General features: G+C 39.7%; 1 protein-coding gene across 2 annotated transcripts in view; it reads left to right on the top strand.

Moving 5' to 3' along the window:
- PAIP1 (poly(A) binding protein interacting protein 1) overlaps positions 1-22153 on the top strand; it is a 456675-nt gene that overhangs the window by 150825 nt on the left and 283697 nt on the right. For both annotated transcript variants that reach the window (XM_069221533.1, XM_069221535.1), the window contains exons 5-6: positions 12736-12847; positions 22000-22125. In XM_069221533.1, coding sequence (XP_069077634.1) covers positions 12736-12847; positions 22000-22125 — 238 coding nt within the window. The remainder of the gene's footprint in view (positions 1-12735; positions 12848-21999; positions 22126-22153) is intronic.

The following is a 22153-nucleotide window of genomic DNA, read 5'->3' as shown; positions in this document are numbered from 1 at the left end:
GAGGACTCTACCGCATACACACAGGTGGGGTCAAGAGCAGCGGCGTTTCATAATGTCAGCCTGCATGCAGAGCCAATTGAAGATGACTTTCTATTTAACACACTGTTGTCCACACATAGCCAGTACCAGAGCCTCCCCTTGCTACCTGGAATGCTAAAACACTCCAAACAAGTGTTTGAAGAGCCTGTCAAAGGAAGGGCCATAACTCCAAGGGTGGAGAAAAAATATAAACCGCCACCAACAGACCCTGTGTACATCACACAACAGTTAACACCAGACTCGGTGGTAGTAGGTGCAGCACACAAGAGGGCGAACTCACACACCTCTGGAGATGCACCACCTCCAGACAAAGAGAGTCGCAAGTTCGACGCGGCTGGGAAAAGAGTGGCGGCACAAGCAGCCAACCAATGGCGCATTGCCAACTCACAGGCATTGTTGGCAAGGTATGACAGGGCTCATTGGGACGAAATGCAACATTTTAAAGAACATTTGCCCAAGGAGTTCCAAAAACGAGCGCAACAAGTGGTGGAGGAAGGACAGAGTATCTCGAACAATCAGATACGGTCAGCAATGGAGGCAGCAGACACAGCTGCTAGGACTGTGAATACAGCAGTAACCATACGGAGACATGCATGGCTGCGTACATCTGGATTCAAGCCAGAAATACAACAAGCTGTGCTGAATATGCCATTTAACGGAAAGCAGTTGTTTGGGCCGGAGGTGGACACTGCTATAGAAAAACTTAAAAAAGACACTTATACGGCCAAAGTCATGGGCGCACTCTACTCCCCACAGAGCAGAGGCACATTTCGAAAAACACAGTTTCGAGGGGGGTTTCGAGGACAAAGCACTGAACCCACAACCTCACAAACAAGGCCCACTTATCAGAGCCAATACCAGCGGGGAAGTTTTCTGGGACAATATAGAGGAGGACAGTTCCCAAAGAGTAGAGGGAAGTTCCAAAGTCCCAAAACTCCACAAAATAAACAGTCACTTCAATGTCACAAATCCCCAACACATAACACCAGTGGGGGGAGACTAACCAAGTTCTACAAAAACTGGGAGGAAATAACAACAGACACGTGGGTCCTAGCCATTATCCAGCATGGTTATTGCATAGAATTTCTAGAATTCCCTCCAAATGTCCCACCGAAAACACACAACATGTCAAAACAACACATAGATCTTCTACAACTAGAAGTTCAAGCATTGTTGCAAAAAGTGGTACATTACCAATTCAAAGTGTTGTCATTTGGGATAACAACTGCGCCAAGAGTTTTTACAAAATGGCTGGCAGTAGTGATATCATATCAGAAGACAGCAAATACATGTGTTCCCGTACCTAGACGATTGGTTAATAAAAACCAACACGCAGGAACGGTGCTCACAACACACAAAGTATGTCATAGAAACCCTCCACAAACTAGGTTTCTCACTCAACTACACAAAGTCACACCTTCAGCCGTGTCAAACACAGCAATACTTAAGATCGACAATCAACACAACAAAAGGGATTGCCACGGCAAGTCCACAAAGGGTACAGGCATTTCACAATGTAATACAGGCCATGTATCCAAAACAGAAGATACAAGTCAAGATGGTGATGAAACTACTAGGCATGATGTCCTCATGCATAGCCATTGTCCCAAACGCAAGATTGCACATGCGGCCCTTACAACAGTGCCTAGCATCACAATGGTCACAGGCACAGGGTCAACTTCAAGATCTAGTGTTGATAGACCGCCAAACATACACCTCGCTTCAATGGTGGAACACTATAAATTTAAACAAAGGGTGGCCTTTCCAAGACCCAGTGCCTCAATACGTAATAACAACAGATGCCTCCATGATAGGGTGGGGAGCACACCTCAAACAACACAGCATCCAAGGACAATGGGACACTCAACAGAGACAGTTTCACATAAATCACTTAGAATTACTGGCAGTATTTCTAGCCTTGAAAGCTTTTCAACCTATAATAATACACAAACACATTCTTGTCAAAACAGAGAACATGACAACGATGTATTATCTGAACAAACAGGGAGGAACACACTCAACACAGTTGTGTCTCCTGGCACAACAAATTTGGCATTGGGCGATTCACAACCACATTCGCCTAATAGCGCAGTTCATTCCAGGAATTCAGAACCAGTTAGCAGACAATCTCTCTCGGGATCACCAACAGATCTACGAATGGGAGATTCAACCGCAAATACTAAACACTTACTTCCAAAGATGGGGAACACCACAAATAGATCTATTTGCAACAAAAGAAAACGCAAAATGCCAAAACTTCGCATCCAGGTACCCACAGGATCAGTCTCAGGGCAATGCGTTATGGATGAGTTGGTCAGGGATATTTGCATACGCTTTTCCCCCTCGCCCACTCCTTCCATATCTAGTAAACAAATTGAGTCAAAACAAACTCAAACTCATACTAATAGCACCACCTTGGTCAAGACAACCTTGGGTACACAACACTACTAGACTTTTCAGTAGTGCTTCATGTCAAACTACCGAACAGACAATATCTGTTAACTCAACACAAACAACAGATCAGACACCCAAATCCAGCGTCGCTGAATCTAGCAATTTTGGCTCCTGAAGTCTTAGAATTCGGACATCTAGACCTTACACAGGAATGTATGGAGGTCATAAAACAAGCTAGAAAACCAACCACAAGACATTGCTATGCAAATAAGTGGAAAAGATTTGTTTATTACTGTCATAATACACAAATTCAACCCTTACACGCATCGGCTAAAGAAATCGTCAGCTACCTACTGCACTTACAAAAGTCAAAGCTAGCTTTCTCATCCATTAAAATACATCTCACAGCAATTTCAGCTTATCTGCAAATTACGCATTCAACTTCACTTTTTAGGATACCAGTCATAAAGGCTTTTATGGAGAGACTGAAAAGAATTATCCCACCAAGAACACCACCAGTTCCTTCGTGGAACCTCAACATAGTCTTAACACGGCTCATGGGTCCACCGTTTGAACCCATGCACTCATGTGAGATACAATATTTAACATGGAAAGTAGTATTTCTAATTGCCATCACATCTCTAAGAAGAGTAAGTGAAATACAGGCATTTACCATACAAGAACCCTTTTTTCAGATACACAAGAATAAAGAAGTCTTACGAACAAATCCAAAGTTCCTACCAAAGGTCATATCACCGTTCCACTTAAATCAAACAGTAGAACTACCAGTGTTCTTTCCTGAACCAGATTCTGTAGTTGAAAGAGCACTACATACATTAGACATCAAGAGAGCATTAATGTACTACATTGACAGAACAAAACATATTCGAAAAGCAAAACAACTATTCGTTGCTTTCCAAAAACCTCATACAGGAAATCCAATATCCAAACAAGGCATTGCCAGATAGATAGCTAAATGCATTCAAACCTGTTATCTCAAAGAAAAAAGAGAACTGCCTATCACACCAAAGGCACACTCAACTAGGAAGAAAGGTGCTACCATGGCCTTTCTAGGAAATATTCCAATGAATGAAATATGTAAGGCTGCCACATGGTCTACGCCTCATACGTTCACAAAGCATTACTGTGTGGATGTGTTAACAACACAACAAGCCACAGTAGGACAAGCAGTGCTACGAACTTTATTTCAAACAACTCCAACTCCTACAGGCTGAGCCACCGCTTTTGGGGAGATAACTGCTTACTAGTCTATGCAAAGCATGTGTATCTGCAGCTACACATGCCATTGAACGGAAAATGTCACTTACCCAGTGTACATCTGTTCGTGGCATGATACGCTGCAAATTCACATGCGCCCACCCGCCTCCCCGGGAGCCTGTAGCCGTTTGAAGTTGATCTTGAACATTTGTAAATTTGTAAATATATCGCTTTAAACCACATTATGTACATACATTTTTACTCCATTGCATGGGCACTATTAGTATAATACACAACTCCTACCTCACCCTCTGCGGGGAAAACAATCTAAGATGGAGTCGCCGCCCATGCACAATGGAGCCGAAAGGGGAGGAGTCCCTCGATCTCGTGACTCTAAAAGACTTCTTCGAAGAAAAACAACTTGTAACACTCCGAGCCCAACACTAGATGGCGGGATGTGCAAAGCATGTGAATCTGCAGCGTATCGTGCCACGAACAGATGTACACTGGGTAAGTGACATTTTCCATATATATATATATATATATATATATATATATATCAATGTAACTTATGTCAACAAACAAATCATTCTACTAGTGTCAGACAAGTGCCTCCCCCCCCTTAGGATTTTGGATAAACTCTTTGGTGTTGTTTTCCTTGACAGAGTTGTCCTACTGCCAGCAATTTATCAATATAAAATGGTTGTGGTTTATTCCTGTTCTAAATTTCTTAGGGTGTGTCTACGGAAGACTGCTGCTGCTAGAGCGGTCATAGAAGATTTGCAGTGCCTATTAGCAAGGGGGCCATTTTATACCTTTCATTCCAACAAGTCTTAGTTTCGCTGCTAAAGCATTTGTGCGTGCTGTTTTGCCTCTGTGAGTGCCACTGGTATTATTCCACCACTTCCTTCTGGAATCGAAATGTATGGCTTAGCAAGCCAGTTGTATGTTAAAACAAACCTTGACTGCTAATGTTTTGGACTCAGGATTGTTGTGGTACCACAACCTCTGTAGGACTCGGCACACACTCTAGAAGTGTGCTTGTTGTCCAGACACCATATGAAATTCTTTTCTCTGCCGATGCACAGCCATGATTTTGAGCTCCCATGAAAGATAGCGGAGTCATCATTTGATTCATCTGTCTCATGATTACATTTGTTGCAGAGTATCCAAGAAGTAAAACACAAAACTCTTACTCTGCCACTGAAGACAACTCTGCTGCTGCTACTATACCTGGCACGAAGAAAAACAGTAAGGTGTTGACCAGTTACATAAATAAACAACATTTGGGTGACTCTGTTCAGCAGCATTCTGTCATTACCAGAGTGCCTCCAGATTAGTATGTCCTCTTCTATTCCAGAGGTGCACTGAGAAGAGTGTAGCTGAATTGAAGTCATTGGTCTCATTCCTAGGTCTGATGAACCTGCTGTGTTTCTGGCTTTACGTCAGGCATCAAGTATTGATCTAGGCAAGGTGCAAGCAACATTTTCAGTACTGGCGACATCGACTGCTCTTCCTACAACTGCAATTTATTGTGTACAACCAAAAATCGACAGAATGTTCGAGCCAGTTACCACACCATAGGTGAGGGGCGCTGTTTGGCCTCTTTCTCATTTAATCCAGAGGAGCGCTTGGTGTTGGTCTGCTAGAATTGTTTTAGTGGTGGGAGGGAATTCTAGAAATGTAATTGAACAATAGAGTAAAATAAAGATGCTGTATTTCTCCATGCATTCTAATTCTAAAATAACACATGGGTTAACTCGGTGAACAAAAATCCAGTTGTTAATAGACACAATGTGGCTTGGCCAGTATCATAGTTCGATATGTGCCCGTCCCAACCCCTGTCATATGGAGACAGTGCACTATTTCGTTATGCGATTTGGGATTGCTTTGTGGCCCACAGAAATGTTGTAATTGTAGTAACTGGAAGGATGATGGTACTACATAGCGGTACTTCTTGAGGATATATTGCAGACATAGGAGAATAATCATTTTTAACCAGGCCACTCTCTTCCAGCCACATTTAGGGGGAAAAGCTCAACACGTTGATATCTTGTTTGACTCAGGGAAAGCAGAGGGGAATATATTTAAGTCATCGCCCCGTTGTTTGCTGCCTACTTAGCAAGTTAAATTTGGTTAATGCCATGATGTGTCATGATATGGTCAGAATTGCCAGACACTGGTATGCAAGTCGATTTCATCCAGTTGACAGTCAGACAAGAGGTCTTGCCTTATATTTGCAGCATTTGGGACAATGTCGGAATAGAGGTTTCGGGCTCACAGATATAAATTAATAAATTGTCAGTGTATAATGATGATCTGTCCTCTCTCATTCTTGCTTTTCAGAATCCATAGAGCAGTGATCAATCCACTCAGCTTGTGGTTAAATGGTTTGGGTAAAAGGAAAAAGTGGGAGGGGTCAACCCTGACTTTTGTCTCTTGGCAGTAGTATTCATTCTTTATCTAAACACAGCTACACCATTTGTTCCATGACGGACTTGTTCTGTCTTAAACCTTTTCCAAGAAGATCTATGTTTGACATGGTGCATCTTTTCTGGGCTCAGAAGCTGAGCGTTTTTCTGCATTCTAGTGATAGCACTCACAATTGTTTTAGCCCCTTTTTTCCCCCTTTTGTTTAGGTGCGGTTGCCCACCTTTTGGAGTTATGTCTATCCACCTGTGATAAGCTATACACCCTGGAATCTCCTGGGTGTTGTAGCTATCTTCATTTTCTTTTTCCACCATTGAGTCAGGAAGCAAAGGTAGGAGCGCCAGAACTATTAGCAGATACTAATCTATTTCACAAAATCTTTCTTGGATATTGGTTTTCACGTTGGCACTAGTGTTCTACATATCCGTTAATGAACTCATTGTAATTAAACTGAGATAATGTAATGTTTTTATGATGACTCTTGGGTTCCAGAAAAACTTATTAAGAGGAGCAACTATATTCCAGCCCTGAGAAAGTCAAGTGACGAAACACGTGTTGGCTGAGAGGTCGTTGCAAGAAATTTGGACATTTTTGTTTTACTATGGATTTCTACTCGCATTAGAGGTGATGATAAGGATTACAGGAACATTTGTGTTTGAATTAAATGGACTTTGGAAATCAATGCAACAACCTTAGTGTATTCAGTTCACTTGGAATCATATGGACTGATGAAATTGGACTTGTGAAATTTACTAATGATTGAATATTAAATTAGATATTTGAAATAATAGGAAGTCAAGATTCAAGATATTTCTATGTCGTGTTTATCAAATAATTACTGATTTAAGTGAGTGGTTGCTCTGGTATATTTGAAGGGGTATATGTGAGTGAATAAATAAGAGTCCTTACTTTAGGGAGTTTACTTTAGGTCAACGGGTGCCACAGTATGTACATAGATAGCTTGACTGTATTTACAGTCAGTATTTGGGGTTAGGGTGTATTCCCCATAGAAGTGCACCGTTGTAGACAGTTAAGTCAGTTTTTCACCTATTGTCGAAATTCTCCTTGGTGCACTGCTTCTCCCCTCTAAATACACCTCCTTTTTGTACAAACTGTAAAGAAAAGGATGTTGTAGGACTCTTACTTTGGGGATAAGACAGCGTAGTGTAGGGCGGCAGCACCATGAATGTGGGTGACTGAATTGGTCTCACACCATCTGGAAGTTTGTAGGCCTGGATTTGTCGGCTAGCTCTCAGTGCCTCACCCGAACCTAGAAAGTAAATGTGATTTGTGGCAGCCTGGAACATGACACTCTGATTCCCCAGGGAAGTTGTGGTGAACAGATCATATCCCTTTCTGTTAGTTGCACAAAGCCTCACACATGCCAAGGCAAAGGAGGAGATGCAGAATAAGTTTCAATATATTTACTGAAGCTATGTCATCTTGTCATAAAAATCATGAGTTGCGATGACTAGGCAGAGGATAAAAGTCCCACCATCCTCGTATGATCATAAAAACTTGTGATTCCTACATAGACCCTTATGTCTAAACCCTGATAGCATAGTGGAGTTAACTCTTCTGCCTATCTGAATCTATGGGAACAGCCCTAACCCCATACCTAAAAGATGGGCAAGGGTCTGCCTATTTGCTGGTAATCCTCCTGGTTGGCTGAAGAGTCAGTGCCAGGATCAGCAAAGCTGTCAATGAAATGGTGGATGTCCCAGGACGGCCATGACTGGAATGTCCTCCTTAGGCCTTCATGGTGTTTATATAACAAAATGAGCAGTGTTCCAAGAACAGACCTTACGTGTTAATACATCTGAAAACCAAGGGCTGTCTCCATGACTCCTGGAGTGGCGGCAGAAGTTAGAATATCACATACTGAACGTGACAGCCTTGAGCAAGGCACCCAGTCAAATGTGTGTGAAATGCTGATGAAATGTGCAACGCGAACAACTTTGCCATCTCTGGAAAGGTAGCTGATTAAAATATAAAACCAAAGAGCTGAAAGCTAGCTGTGCTAAAACATATTAAAAGGAATAAAATGTGTGTATGTGCTGAAAGGCACAGGCTACATGCCTACAGCCAAAATAATGATTTCAAGCCTAGTTACTAAGGAAAACCTACTACAGTGGACAATTGCATGATGTATAGTGAGAACAATCCAATCATGCTACTAAAACGCAGGGATAATACTGGGAATGAAACCTAGGGCTCAGTTACAAATGAAAAAGGGAGCCACACTGGCATTCATTGCTAACGTTTCCATAGATGACATCTACATTACAACCACATGGCTGTCCGTACATACCTTCCCAAGCCTAAATGCAGAACTAACAGAAAGCCCAAAAAATAACTAAAGTTGCCAAAAAGGAGAAACAAATCTGAATATGATGACCATGGACAGGGGCTTATGGGACATTGTGGTATTCTGATCCTCTGCATTCCATGGTGATGTCAAACCCGACGTCGCTGTGGAATGCTGAAGACTGAGTGTGAGAGCAGCGAGAGCGGTAGTTGGTGGCGGCGCTCCTGTTCTTTCTACTTGTTATGGCTGAGCTTTATTACATCGTTGCAATAAACAAGTATCCTGTGTCTCCTGTGCCTCGGACTCACAATTCTTCAGACATTTTATGTCACAGATGGATGAACATAACACCAAACTATAGTATACAACTCCTCCCAACCCAAACAATAAAAGGGCGTAACCTGTAGAGATCCAAGCACTAGATGGCTTAATAATGCTTGTGAATCCAGAAAACTCTTGAAACTGTGAAACTACTCCTACAGGTAAGTAACAATTTCCTTCTTTCCAATTACGACACACTAAAATGTGTTTCCTGACACAATTAAGTATTTCAAATGCTTAAACCTCACAAAGTGCCTTGTTAGTTAGTAATACTGTTATCTTTTTTCATGCAATCTTACTGCAGGACAGATTCCGATCTCTAAGATGCTTCTTATTGCCTTCTCTTGATTGAACATATGGAGATAGCAGCCTTTTCTATATGGAGTAACTTAATTGCCTAACGCTGCATTTCATTTTTATGATTGTCAATAGTACGTCTCTAGGATGGTTTAAACACAGGCATATGATAACACTTTTACAGCATGTCTCGTATATCCCTTTTAAATCCTATTACTTTACTAATGAAACCCTACTCTCATTAGCACATCTTCATGTACCAATCCTTTAGGACACTCACTCCTTTGCGATGATCTAATTATCCATGGCTCTTGTAATCCTTTGAAACCCGGCCTTGTTCGCAGACTTCACCACCTGCTTCTTTCATTCACTCCTCCCTCACTATGTTAAATAATGCTAGTAATGTGACGCAAACACATCATGCTGTAGGCTTCGGGGTCATATATATTTCAACTGTTCAAAGAATAAAATTTTACATAACTACGTTCGATCCTTCTCTGTTAAAAAGCTTCTGAAAGTACTTCATAGCCTGAAATTGATAAAGTAAATATCCTCTTCACTAAATTGAATAAGCTCATTTGGGATTCTGTCACAGAAAGTGGTACTGCTGACCTCTGCTGTTCTTCAAACTGCCCGTCCTGCCTCTGAGATACAACTGCTTTGCACACTCAGTTTCAATCTCAGTTTACTGGTCTACTCCATTCTATGTTCCTCGCCTCAAACATAACTACCATTATGCATGCTTTTTAAGCTGTTTCTTCAGGCTTCTTGACTGTCTTTAAATCTATATTTGAAATCATTCCTGCCTTTTTCGGTTTTCTTTTTAAAACAAAAAAAAAAAAAAAGCTTTAGTGGAATAACAACATTTTTTCTGTTGTGGGGTGCTTTTTCATATTTGTCCAGTGGAAGCGATGAACATGAACAGCTAGGCATTGTGTCCATCTGAACAAGTGTTGCCAATGCATTGCTTTCTCTCATGGAGGAGATGCTTTCATATCCAAATATGCTTTTGGAATATTCACCCTCAAGTGCGGCCTATGTTTGAGTTGTTGAACTAGCAGTCATTTTAAACATTCCTCTGGAACAGCAAACTCTGCTTACAGCTTATCACTGGGTATTGATTTGACCAGTCGCAGAGTAGCCGCTGTTTTGTAATGCAGTTCCCCTTTTGTCAAAGCTGCTTCCTTCGAATCCTCATTGGGCTTGCAGACCACAACTGATTTTTGTTGGATCATAACTCTTGCGTTCCCATATGTGTCTAGTGTTCTTTTTCAAATGAAGACATTTGTTTCAGCTGTACCTTTCGCACTTTTTAATTTTATTTTATTAATGCTATACTCTCCTGAAACTGGTGCATTTTGACATAAGTATCTTCTACAGCTGCAAATAGTTTCACTACCTTTATTCTTTTGATTTTTCTGGTGCAGGTATGAATTATCAGATGCCATTGACTACACATATAAATTCTCTCTTAGCCACTGCAGAGTTGGAAATATCATCTTTTGATGATCCAACAGTTTCAAAATCAAATGTGCTCAGTAACTCACAAGAAGGTTAATCAGTAGCTGCTGTTGTTTGCCCATAGAGCTGTCTTTAGGCAGTGGACTTAAGCACCAGGCTATATTATGAGTGAATTATAATATATAGCAGTTTTTAGTAAATGTGCAACCTTTCTCTACATGGTTTTTTTAATGGTCTTTTTTCACTATAAACGGGTGCCTACTTTTTCTATATACGATTGAGTCACTTTTTCTTCTCACAGGGTTACGGTCACAGAGATATGTCATGTCCTTAATTAAACAATAATCTTGAATATGATCATACGTCCATTCTTGTACTCTATATCCTTGAGAAAGTCACAACAGTGACGAAACATGTGTTGGCCTGCAAATTGATAACGAACAACTGTTCTAACATGATTGAAATTGCTGTTATCGCAAGCTTACAATTTTGAAGAATTCGCTTTTCAAAGACAGATTGGTCCCGAATTTCTGTGACTTCAGTGTATTTAAAACAACATCTACTGAGATTGAGATTGACTGCTGTGGTTAGACCTTAGTATTTTGGAAAATAACAGAGTTCTAGATATGGCTCGAACCGGTAAAAGCACTGAAATCCACCGCTTATAGCTTCTGTCACACACAACATAGTCCATTACTTGTGCTACCGTGCTCAAAACAGCAGTTGCGAGCAGAGCAAAAATAAAATGAGAATCAACAGCCAACGTCTGGGGTGGGGAGTTGTGGGGGGTGTTGCTTAGGTTATGATGTGTTTAGTGTGCATTGGAAACCATAAGCGGCAAATTTCAGTGGTATGTGCATATGAGCCAGAACCATAGCTCAGTTTTTAACTGTTTTTTTTCTAGTTGCTATAGAGATGTGCTGAGTGTAATTTGTTATTGTCATTGTTGTATGTGTGGACGGGCCATGACTCAGGATTGTCGTTTCTGATAGCTATAACAAAATCATTTAGCCAGAAACTCTGAACCAAGTGTTAATAGATATTGAGATCACACTGGACAGGCCTCAAATTTCCGCAGTTGTTTTTCTGTATATAGTCATTGTAACATGCATTATGTGAGAGATAAGCACAGCTTTCTCATGTCCTGTACATTGTTAACAACATTGAATCTGAACTTTACACTTAGGTAATACATCTTTGAACATTTAATAGAATAGGTGCTCTAAAATATAGAGTCTAAATAACCCATTAATGTGTTGCATTTCTTTTCTCTAGCATAGCATAAATATTGGACTAATGTTCAGTTAGGAAAAGTGATATATAGATAGGCTGTGTGCTAACGTTCAACTTTAGTTTTGTCAAATGCATTTTTTTCTTAATGTAGTTTGTGATTGTATTTACTTTGATAACCTGCCCCTCTCAGAACTAAAGTGAAACCAGCAGAGAATGTTGGCAGCTAAAGGTATCACTTTAAAGTGAAATTCGCTATGACTGTTAAAGCGTATTGCTTTTTAATTATGTAAATGTAGAAATTAAACTGTCCCACCTGAAGAGCTGTCGTACTTCTCTGATCCCTCCTGAACTCGAAGTTGTCTAGAACTGGGCTGTCAGGCCCGTTATTACTTACCTCAAATAGTAGCTAGGTTCTCTGGCGCTGAATAACTGGGGCAGCTTTGCTGTTATACCTGAGTGCCTGGACGTCCTGCAAAAACTAATTTTTGGCATCACTGTGATTTGGGGAGAACTGAGGACACAGTCGTTCGGCATCTGAGATCATTACAACCTTGATACATGGCCCTGCAGTGCTCTTGCTGGGAAAACAATAAAACTCGGTGTTTGGGATGAGTATTGTGAAATGTGCAAGTTTTCTGTCTATGTAGGATCTGAAGAAAACACTAGCCTAACGAGTTATAATTAGACAGTTTTATATGCTCTCAAAGAGCCTTGCACCCTCAAATACTAATAATTGACTTGTAAATTGATACTCTTAAAATGTTTGAATGGCTAAGACTTATGGTAGTCCCTAATGAGAGTGTACATTGTTAGTTTAACATGATTTGTGAGCCCAGGAGGCTGTCCACAGGAAGACACTAAGTATAAGACTTTAATTAAAGGATTAATATAGAGATGTTTAACATTTGTACAAGCGTGCCACGCCCTAACATATGCCTAGCTAATCATCTGAGACAGAAGAATTCAAGTTAAATTGCATTCCTTTTCATCTCAAAAAAATTATTTAATACAATACACTGTCCCTTTATTTATAGATGCCAAACAGAATATGAAAAAAGAGATCATGCTGCAAAAGGAGATGAGACTGCTCGAAAGAGATTCCATGCATTCATTCTTTTCTTGGGGGAGCTCTATTTGAACCTCGAGGTGAGAAACCCTGTGTGTGGTTGATGTTTCTAAGGCCCATCTTGACACTTGCAAAAAAAGGGCAAATGTTAAAGTTAGTATTTTTTTCAGGTATTTGGCACAGAATTGGTAGAAGTAAAAGGGTATGCAGTATCATGGTAAAAAGCTTAATAGATTTGTTTAATACAACTTGGGTCGTTCAGCAGCAAAGTGATGGTACATTTACCTGCCCTGCTCTTAATGGTTTAAGCACTCAACAAAACAAAAAGTGACAGTAATACCTCTGATAACTCACCCTAGCATGATGTGGGGGATGGGGGTAATCAGTAATAGCTACCAAGGGCATCCTCAAAACCCATTACATCACCTGAGCCCCTGTGGCATGTAAGTGAGCAATATCACGCCCAGGCCACTATTACCTAAAAGGAGGAGGGGTTCAGTTAGGGCCTGGGCTGAGACCCACGGTGGACCTGCATTTCTTCTTGGCACCTAGGATGTCTCAAGCGTGTAGGAGAAAATGAACATAAAGGTAGCACTTTCTCAGGCCACTCAGGTTAGAAACAATCTGTAGTTCCACCACTCATTGTGAGTGTTTGAGGATCTGAAGTTTCTACCTACTTCTCTAGATAGCACTCTGCCTGTCATGAACAGCGTACTTTGTGGAATTCTAGAATCTTAAGGCCCTGGTTGTTGTACTGCGCTGATTGCGAAGAGCTCCCCAGATTGACAGTTGCATGAGCAGTGGGCCTATTGATTCTCTGTCCTCTAGTCTGAATACCTGCCTCTTCATTCCAGTGGCTCTGGTTAGGAGTGTTCTGGTTGTTAATTTTTTCGTTTGTAACTTGCTTGATAGAGGGATCATTTTGGTCTTTGCCACCACATCTGACAGCTTTTTATAGTTTTGCAGTATTAAAGGACTCGCTTGGCATCTCACTGGGTTCTTTTGCTACTGATATTTTTTTTGTTCACTTCCGCTACTTGTTGCATATCCCACTGCTTGTATCATTGATATGTTCATTGGGTACTCCAGGCTGGACTTGGTTTTGTAGATATTTCTTGACTGGTAGCTTATTAATCTCCCCTCTTACTAGGCCAAAGTGTCTTTCAAACTGTGTCCCTCTTAATAGATCGATCTCAAATGATCAGGCTGAGGGGCTCTGCGAGATGCAAACAGGGGAGCAGATGATCTCATGTGGTTGCATGTACTACTTGCAGGTTCCCTCTCACCTGGATCATTGTGTGCACGTTCCTCAGTAGCCTGTTGTAAGTTTCTCATTGTGGTTCATTAACCTTCTCTGGGGATCAATGCCCATGCTTGGAAGCCATTGTCATGCATTGCGTTCCCTTTGCCGACTCATTCCGTCTCTCCTGACATTTCCTGAACCCCAGGGAATCCATTTAAACTCTACTACTCCAGAGCTAGCCTAAAGCATGTGTCCTCCGTTGTAGAAAGCATTGAAGGTCCACAATGTAGGATCTGCAGCCCTCATTATTCTGCTTCTGTTCATTACACATTGATTCCTAGATGCTGCATAATACTATAGTGCTTTTAATATTTATTATTCGTACGTAGGAGGTACATTAGCAGTTAAGCAGTGAGAGGTTAAAAAGAATTGCAAAATGTTTAGTATTATTTTGAAGTGCAAGTTGAAATAACTGCTGATTTGAGTGAGGATCAATACATTTTTGTGAATTATCAAACAAAACCGTACATCATGACAAAGAAGAAGGCTTCATGCATGTTAGAATTACATTTTAGATGTATAAGATTTGTTTCCTTCTTGAGAATAAAGCCATTCAGTCACTGCATTAAATGAGGTGTTGCTCTGGTTAGCTGGGCAACATCGCCATCCTTATAAACACTGCATTACAAAAGACAATTATGTTTCGGAAAGTGTAGGACATGGCCCCTGCTCTTTAGAGCTCCGTGAGGCTTCAGCACTTCCTGGAAAGAAGGAGATGTTTTCACATCAAAATTATTAATTTCTTCAGCATTTTTGAGCACCGGAGCACTGCAGCTGCATTAATATGCCTTTATCTTACAGAGACATCGAGTTTTGAAGTCATTTCAGAGACTTCATGTGAGTGCCTGAGGTAATTATTTATCTGCCTCATTTGCATTTCACTCCCTAAGCCTCCACACAAACCTAAACTTTCACAGAAATGTTTCTATTTGACTTTTAACTGCTTGCCTGGATGTGATTCTACAAATCTAGTTTCCTCTGCAATGGAATATTTATTACTGTCTGACAGCCAGCTGAACCTTTGACCTCTCTCTTCAAACACATTTTGCTGAGTTTTTCAACTTTCAGTATTCACTGGCAGCTCTTGTCAAGGAGCTCTTTCAAATTGCTCTTCATAACATGGTAAATGCTTTCCTTTGACCGAGGGGATTTTTTTTCCTTTTCAGAAGGTTCCCTTAAAACTAGTCACCAATTGTTTGACTATGTGCAGTAAAGTGCTTTGCTCTTTTGGTATTCTGTCATGCCTGTTATGAGAGAATAATTTAGGATTTTCTATTTATATATTTTTTATTATATTTTGCTATGTTGTTGGAAACGTCTGGCAGCAGCTTCTCATTGTAAACACCTCACATTGCTGGCTTCCTATTACCAAATTGCTGCTGGCTTTTATGGGGAGACCACATAATTCTCAGAGTTGCCAGTCATCATCTTTCTCCAAGTCTAATAATCGTTTTCGAGTGGTGCGCACACATATAACTAAATCTTCTCTACCATCAACTTTAACAATGGATAGTGCTGCAGTCTTTTTAAAGGATGGCGCCTTTTCATCTCATGCTGCTGGCGCAGTTGCAAAAAAAACATCTAACACCTCCTCCGTCAAGCGCCCAAAAAAAGACCTTGATTCTCCCTCAAAATCACCTACACATCTTACTCTAGATGATGCCATGGAGGAATTGCGTGCACTAAAGCCCTTTATGATGGACACTAATGCCTCTTTGCAACGTATTGAGGAGCAATGGTCCCAACACGAACAACGAATTTGTACTCTGGAACAGAGAGTCAGTAGCCTTGAAGATTGTAACACTGTCAATCCTCAGATCTCTAAGGACATAGCTCAACTTAAACGGCTTACTGAAAGCTTAGAAAACAGAAATAGGAGAAATAATCTTCGCCTTTTTGGGATTCCAGAAGGTTCTGAAGGCTCTAACATGATTGCATTACTTCAAAAAGCAGTACCTTCAATTCTTCGCTTGCCTCCTACCTCTCCCCTCTCTATCCAACGGGCACATCATTTAGGTCCACAGACTTCAGCTGGCCCTCGTGCACATCCTAGAGGAATTATTATTCTCTTTCTCCAATTTACTGACTTGATGCAAATACTCTCGGAAGCCAAAAAGATAGGCTCTTTGCTATGGTCAGGTCATAAAGTATTTTTCACACAAGACTTCTCTCCTACTACAGCTGCACGTCGCAAACAGTTTTTGGACTTACGTCCACAACTGAAATCCTTGAATATTCGATATGGTCTTCTTCACCCATGCCTTTTCAAAATTACATTCAAGGACAAATCTTATTCGTTTGAGGAACCTTCAGCACTACAAACGTTTATTAACCAACACAAAACAGAAGCAATGGAACTAGGAGCATCTGCAATTACTTGAAGATATAATTTAATTTGTCTTTAATGTCCTATGTCCTTTTTTTTATTTCTGGACAGTTCTATAGTAATGGTTATGTTTAATATTTATATCCATGGTTTTCCATCTCTGCATCTTCTTATTTTCATATATATATATATATATATATATATTTTTTTTAGATAGTTTTCTTTGTGCAATCCTCATGTTCCTTTCCCAACCGTATCCCTTTCTCACCATCCAAACTGTTCTCCTACACGTTCCACTGTTAAGCTTTGATTTTTATTGTTTTTCATGTCACAGTCCTTTACTGTAGTTATTACGTTATTTGGTCTCCTGAATGGTACATTTTTCGTTTGTATGTTTTTTTTTTTTTTTTCTTCCATGAAACTCGCCTTCATATGTTTCAATATTTAATATCACTTTTCTTGTGCTGAAGCCACTCTTGTCTGTCTTTTCAGGTTTTCCGCTCTCCCTCTACCTTTCGGGGTATTCACCTTCTATCTTGTTTTTTTTTTTTAGCTTTCGTTGACTTTAGTCCCTGTATTGCCACATCCATGTATATACAACTTCTGGAGGTCATCTTCCTCCTTTTCTTTTTCTTTACTATCTTGTTTCTTCCTAATTTCTTTGCTTTTGCAAAATTGATATGCCTAGTTTTTTCATTGTTACAGCAGTTGTTTATTAATACTTCTTGTTATGCAACTTAGAACTGTTACTTGGAATGTTAAGGGGCTTAAACACCCCATTAAACGTCAGCGTGTCTTATCTCACCTAGCTCGTTTGAAATGCCACATTGCTTTGTTGCAAGAGACTCACCTCAACGACTCTGAGGCAATTAAGCTTAAAAAACAATGGGTGGGGGACATTTTCTACTCCCCTTCCATCACAAACAAAAATGGGGTAATTATACTCTGTCATAAATCTCTCAAACCTACCATAATTTCACAGCATCAAGATATAGAAGGTCGCTGGGTACTTGTTACATTTACAATTGACAATATTTCTCTTACTATCCTTAATATATACGGCCCCACACATCCAGATCCAAATTTTTGGAAGAATCTTTCACATATTGTCTCTGAACATTCCTCAAACAATTTACTAATAGGTGGTGATTGCAACCAAATTCTCAATCCATTTTTGGACAGACGTTCCACGTCACGTTTCATTCCACTTGCGTCCCACAAAGCTTTTAAAAACTTTATTTTACACCACTCTCTCTCTGATTCTTGGAGACTATGCAATCCCGACCTCTTGGAATACTCTTTTTATTCTCCTACCCACCATTCCCATTCCAGGCTTGATTATATCTTTCTGAGTAAAGGCTTATTGTAACATATGGTCAACTCTGAAATCGGTGCTATTTTGATGTCAGATCACGCACCTGTGATTACTGACCTTGATCTTTTTCTTAATGGTTCTAAAACATCTTCATGGAGGTTTAATAACTCTCTACTTTCAGATGCTACTTTTATCGCTTCCTACAGTAAGTTTATAGAAGAATACTTTCACATCAACGATAGTGATCAACTATCATTTAATTTTGTGTGGGATGCATTCATACAGCCTATAGGGGTTTCATCATAAGTTACGCTAACTCCAAAAAACAGTCTGCTCAACAAAAAGCTACTTCCATCCTTGAAAATATAAAGTCCCTAGAACATGAATACTATACTCACAAAACTAGTAAATCACATCTTGAAGCACTAGTCTCAGCTAAAATGGAGTTTAACCAATATACCACTGAACAAGCATGCAGCACCCTCCTGAAAATAAATGCCAGATATTATGGTGGTAACTATAAAGCTGGTTCTCTTCTAGCTCGATATTTGAAACAAAGAAAAGAAAAAACAACTATCAAATCTATCACAGATAACAATGGTGTTAAACACTTTAGAGATAAAGATATAGCATTGTGTTTCGCTTCTTACTATAAGGACCTGTACACTACAGAACACATACCAACATTTGAATCTCTCAACCAATATTTCTCTAATCTCAAACCAAGGGACCCATTGCAGATTGACCTCTCATCTTTAGACCAACCCCTACAACTTACCAAACTATATACAGCTTTACAATCTCTCCCCAAGGGTAAGGCTTCAGGCCCAGATGGCTTCACAGTAGAATTCTTTATTCAGTTTGCTAAGTCTCTTTTCCCCAAACTCTTTCAATTACTTAATCATTTTATAATGTCAGGTTCTGCATCTGGCTCATTTACGGAGGCCATGATATGTCTTATTCCCAAAAAAGATCGGGATGCGACTGACTGTAAAAATTATAGACCCATATCTTTAATTAATACTGATTGTAAACTCTATGCCAAAGTTTTAGCTCTCCGTTTACTCCCATATATACCTGACCTTATTGATTCTCATCAATCTGGTTTTATCCCTAATAGAAATGTAGCAGATAATTCCCGTACTTTTTTAAATATTATTAACAAGGCATCTAAACTTAAGATTCCTCTGGCAGCTTTATCATTGGATGCAGAAAAGGCCTTTGATAGGGTCTACTGGGGTTTCTTGTCGAAAGCATTGGAATGGCATGGACTAGGTACTAAATTTCCGACATTTTATATCCATTCTTTATTCCTCACCATGTTCCTCGGTTATAACAAACGGTATCCGATCTCCTTTTTTCCCTCTTAAAAGGGGGTACTCGTCAGGGATGCCCATTATCTCCTTTACTATTTATTTTGGCTCTCGAACCTTTTCTATACCAATTAAAAACGTCTGAACAATTTACGGGGTTTCAAATTAATAATACACACATCAAATTTATGCATATGCTGATGATATTCTTTTGTTCATGTCTCACCCTGACACTTCTCTTCCTGCATGAGCTCAACTTATATTCTGATGTATCTGGCTATAAACTTAATATAGACAAAACAGTGGTCTTACCACTTAATGCTCATTGCACTGGCTCTGTATTCCTTGATGCAGGATTATCTTGGAATTCTTCTAAGATTAAATGCCTGGGGGTATGGTACTGCACTACTCTCAAGGATACATTAAGGACTAATTCAGAAATCCTATCGGCAAAGCTTGTAGATCTCACACAGAAATGGTCTCCGTTATATCTCACGTGGTGGGGCCGCTTGGACACCATTAAGATGATGCTTCTCCCTATCATTAACTTCTTCCTTATGATGCTTCCTATTAAGATACCTAAACTATTTTTTAGTTCAATTGATAAAATTCTATCCAAGTTCCTGTGGAACGGTAAACCATCCCGAATCTCTCTCTCGAAATTAAAACTTCCTAAAGTACAAGGTGGAGTTAATTTTCCTGACTTTATAACTTATCACAAATCTTTTGGCATTAAGCAAATACATCCCTATTTATCTACACTCAATGATGCCCCTAAAAAGCTACACTCTTGTACGCCTTTACAAATTCAGACTTGCACAAAATGACAATTGTTGGCGCTGGCACACTCATCAGGGTACTGACTTTCACATGTTTTTTTCCTGTCCATCCCTATCTACTTTTTGGTCCTCAATATGGTCTTGCATTTCAGCAATAGCTCAGCTCTCCTTACCAATGTCATATGAATTACTGTTTTTGGGAGGCGTACACGATATCTGGAGTTCATTCAGGCCTCTTGGAAAATTGGTAGACCTTTTGCTTTCTATTGCAATCTCTATTATTACTTCTAACTGGAAATCTTCGGAGAACATTACTCTCAGACAGTGGTGGAATTCTGTATGTTATCATCATAGACTTGACAGCTACAAGCTTGATTCAACAGGAACTTTCTTCAAACGTCATCAACTATGGTTGCCATTAAGTAACTATCTCTCACGCACTGCGAAGGAAAAGGATTTTTCTCCTCCTTTTTAATAAATGTCAATATATTTCCTGTTTTTCTTCTTATATATACTTATTTCATCTTACATTCGCTGTAACTAATGCCTATTGCCTCTCTCTCCACATGGCTATCACTTGATTCCCTTTTCTATCCCTAAAGCTCTTCTCCCTCTTTCTTTCTTCTTTCTTTATTCAAACTTGGAGTCTTTGATACTATATTGCTGTATATGCCTAATTCATGTACATGTTTAAATATGCATTTACAAGTACAATATTCCTTATGCATATATATTCACAACTGCATATCTCTGTCCTGGCAAAGTTAAGTTAATGTTCTTGTATTTGACTCAATAAAAAACATCTTTAAAAAAAAAAAGAAATACATTTATTTACTAGTGTTAGAACATTTTAAATCAGCAAGACATCGGAAAAGTGAACCATGGCTCTCTCTCTCTAGCGCCTTCTATGAGATTAAACCCCACACTGAATTTGAGCCCTTTCTTAATTACCTGCTTACCTCAGGAGTCAGAATTTTTTTATTAAATTCCGACAAGGTATCTCTTATCCTTCAGTTAAAATTGAGAAATCCAATGCCGATAAAAAATACTGTGCGCCCGGTATGCCTGAAGCCATACCGGGCACTTTATCTTTTTCTTTCCTGGCTACAACTGGCCCAGGAAAAGCTGGATCATCCCGATCTGCAGACAATATCTTCCGATGCGTAGGCTGTTAAACACTGACCAAGGGAGTCCGCTGTAAATACCTTCATTGGAGCTGGTCTATCATGGCAAAAGCAGTGGAATAGCTCCTACGGGACATTACCCTTTAGTTGGGCTCCCGCCTGCTCTATTTACCCTCTCTTGTTGGCCTTGCCACCCTTTTACAAGACTACTGAGCATGTTAATCCTTCATGTCATCACACGTGCTATCCTTTTAAGTAGCTGTTGAGGCTCCCATATTTTTAACTCAGATGTTTTATGGTTTTTACGCAACTGTAATTATCATGCTTTAATCTGACCTTTTAAATGTAGATGTCTAATATGCGCACTGAACTGTTTTGCTGTATTGTTTTACAGGCTTTTATGGTTGTACAACCGAATGGAGTGATATTTTATTTGATTTATAACATGTTAAATCTTTTCATCCCAATTTAAGAGAGCTGCTAAAGTTGTATGTGACTTTACTCTGCCTGAGGTCAAATACCAAACTGCCCGTACTGTGTCAGTAAAATAAAAGCCAGATATTCTGTTGGGACTCGAGGCAAGTTTGGGGACTTCCTTTTGAAAATATTGCTGAAAAACCTCACTGGCTTTGACATACTGTTCATTTAATTTCAGTTTATTCATTCACTTGTTTGTGGTCTTAAAGGTTGTGTTTTGCTGCTAAAAAGGGACTTTTGTGCTCATGAAGCTTCATAGGAAAGTTTGAAAGGGGAAGGGGAAAAGCGGGGTGTGGTAAATTGATGACTATCGAACAAAGTAAGAAAATTATTTACGGCCAAAACTCAAATCTTTACTTTTGCAGTAAACTGCAGAATGGACAGTGTAGGTTGACCAAGAGGTAAGATAATGTGCAGAATAAGCCAAACAATATTATTTATGGTTCTGTAGGCTTTTACTTTGTTAGTTAAGGTGCATGGTAAATACGGAATGTTTAAAATTAATATCATACTTTAGATCTTGAATTCAAATGTCTATGGAAATGTCCGCGGAAAATATTTCATTGTAAATTAAATCGCACTTGTTAATTTTCAGATTAAGGGAGCAAAAGGGCAGATTGCACGAGCCGAAGTCCTTCAGGGTGCTTTGTGGGATTTACTGACTGCACTTTTTTCAAATCCAGTGGATAGTAATTTAATCTGTGCAGTAAAGTTACTAAAGGTATGGATATTTCAGCATTCTTTTTTAT

This window comes from Pleurodeles waltl, chromosome 1_1 (genome assembly GCF_031143425.1).
Source record: "Pleurodeles waltl isolate 20211129_DDA chromosome 1_1, aPleWal1.hap1.20221129, whole genome shotgun sequence".
Lineage (NCBI taxonomy): Eukaryota > Metazoa > Chordata > Amphibia > Caudata > Salamandridae > Pleurodeles > Pleurodeles waltl.
The sequence above is the reverse complement of the archived record's forward strand: the minus strand, read 5'-3'. Positions and strand labels throughout refer to the sequence as shown.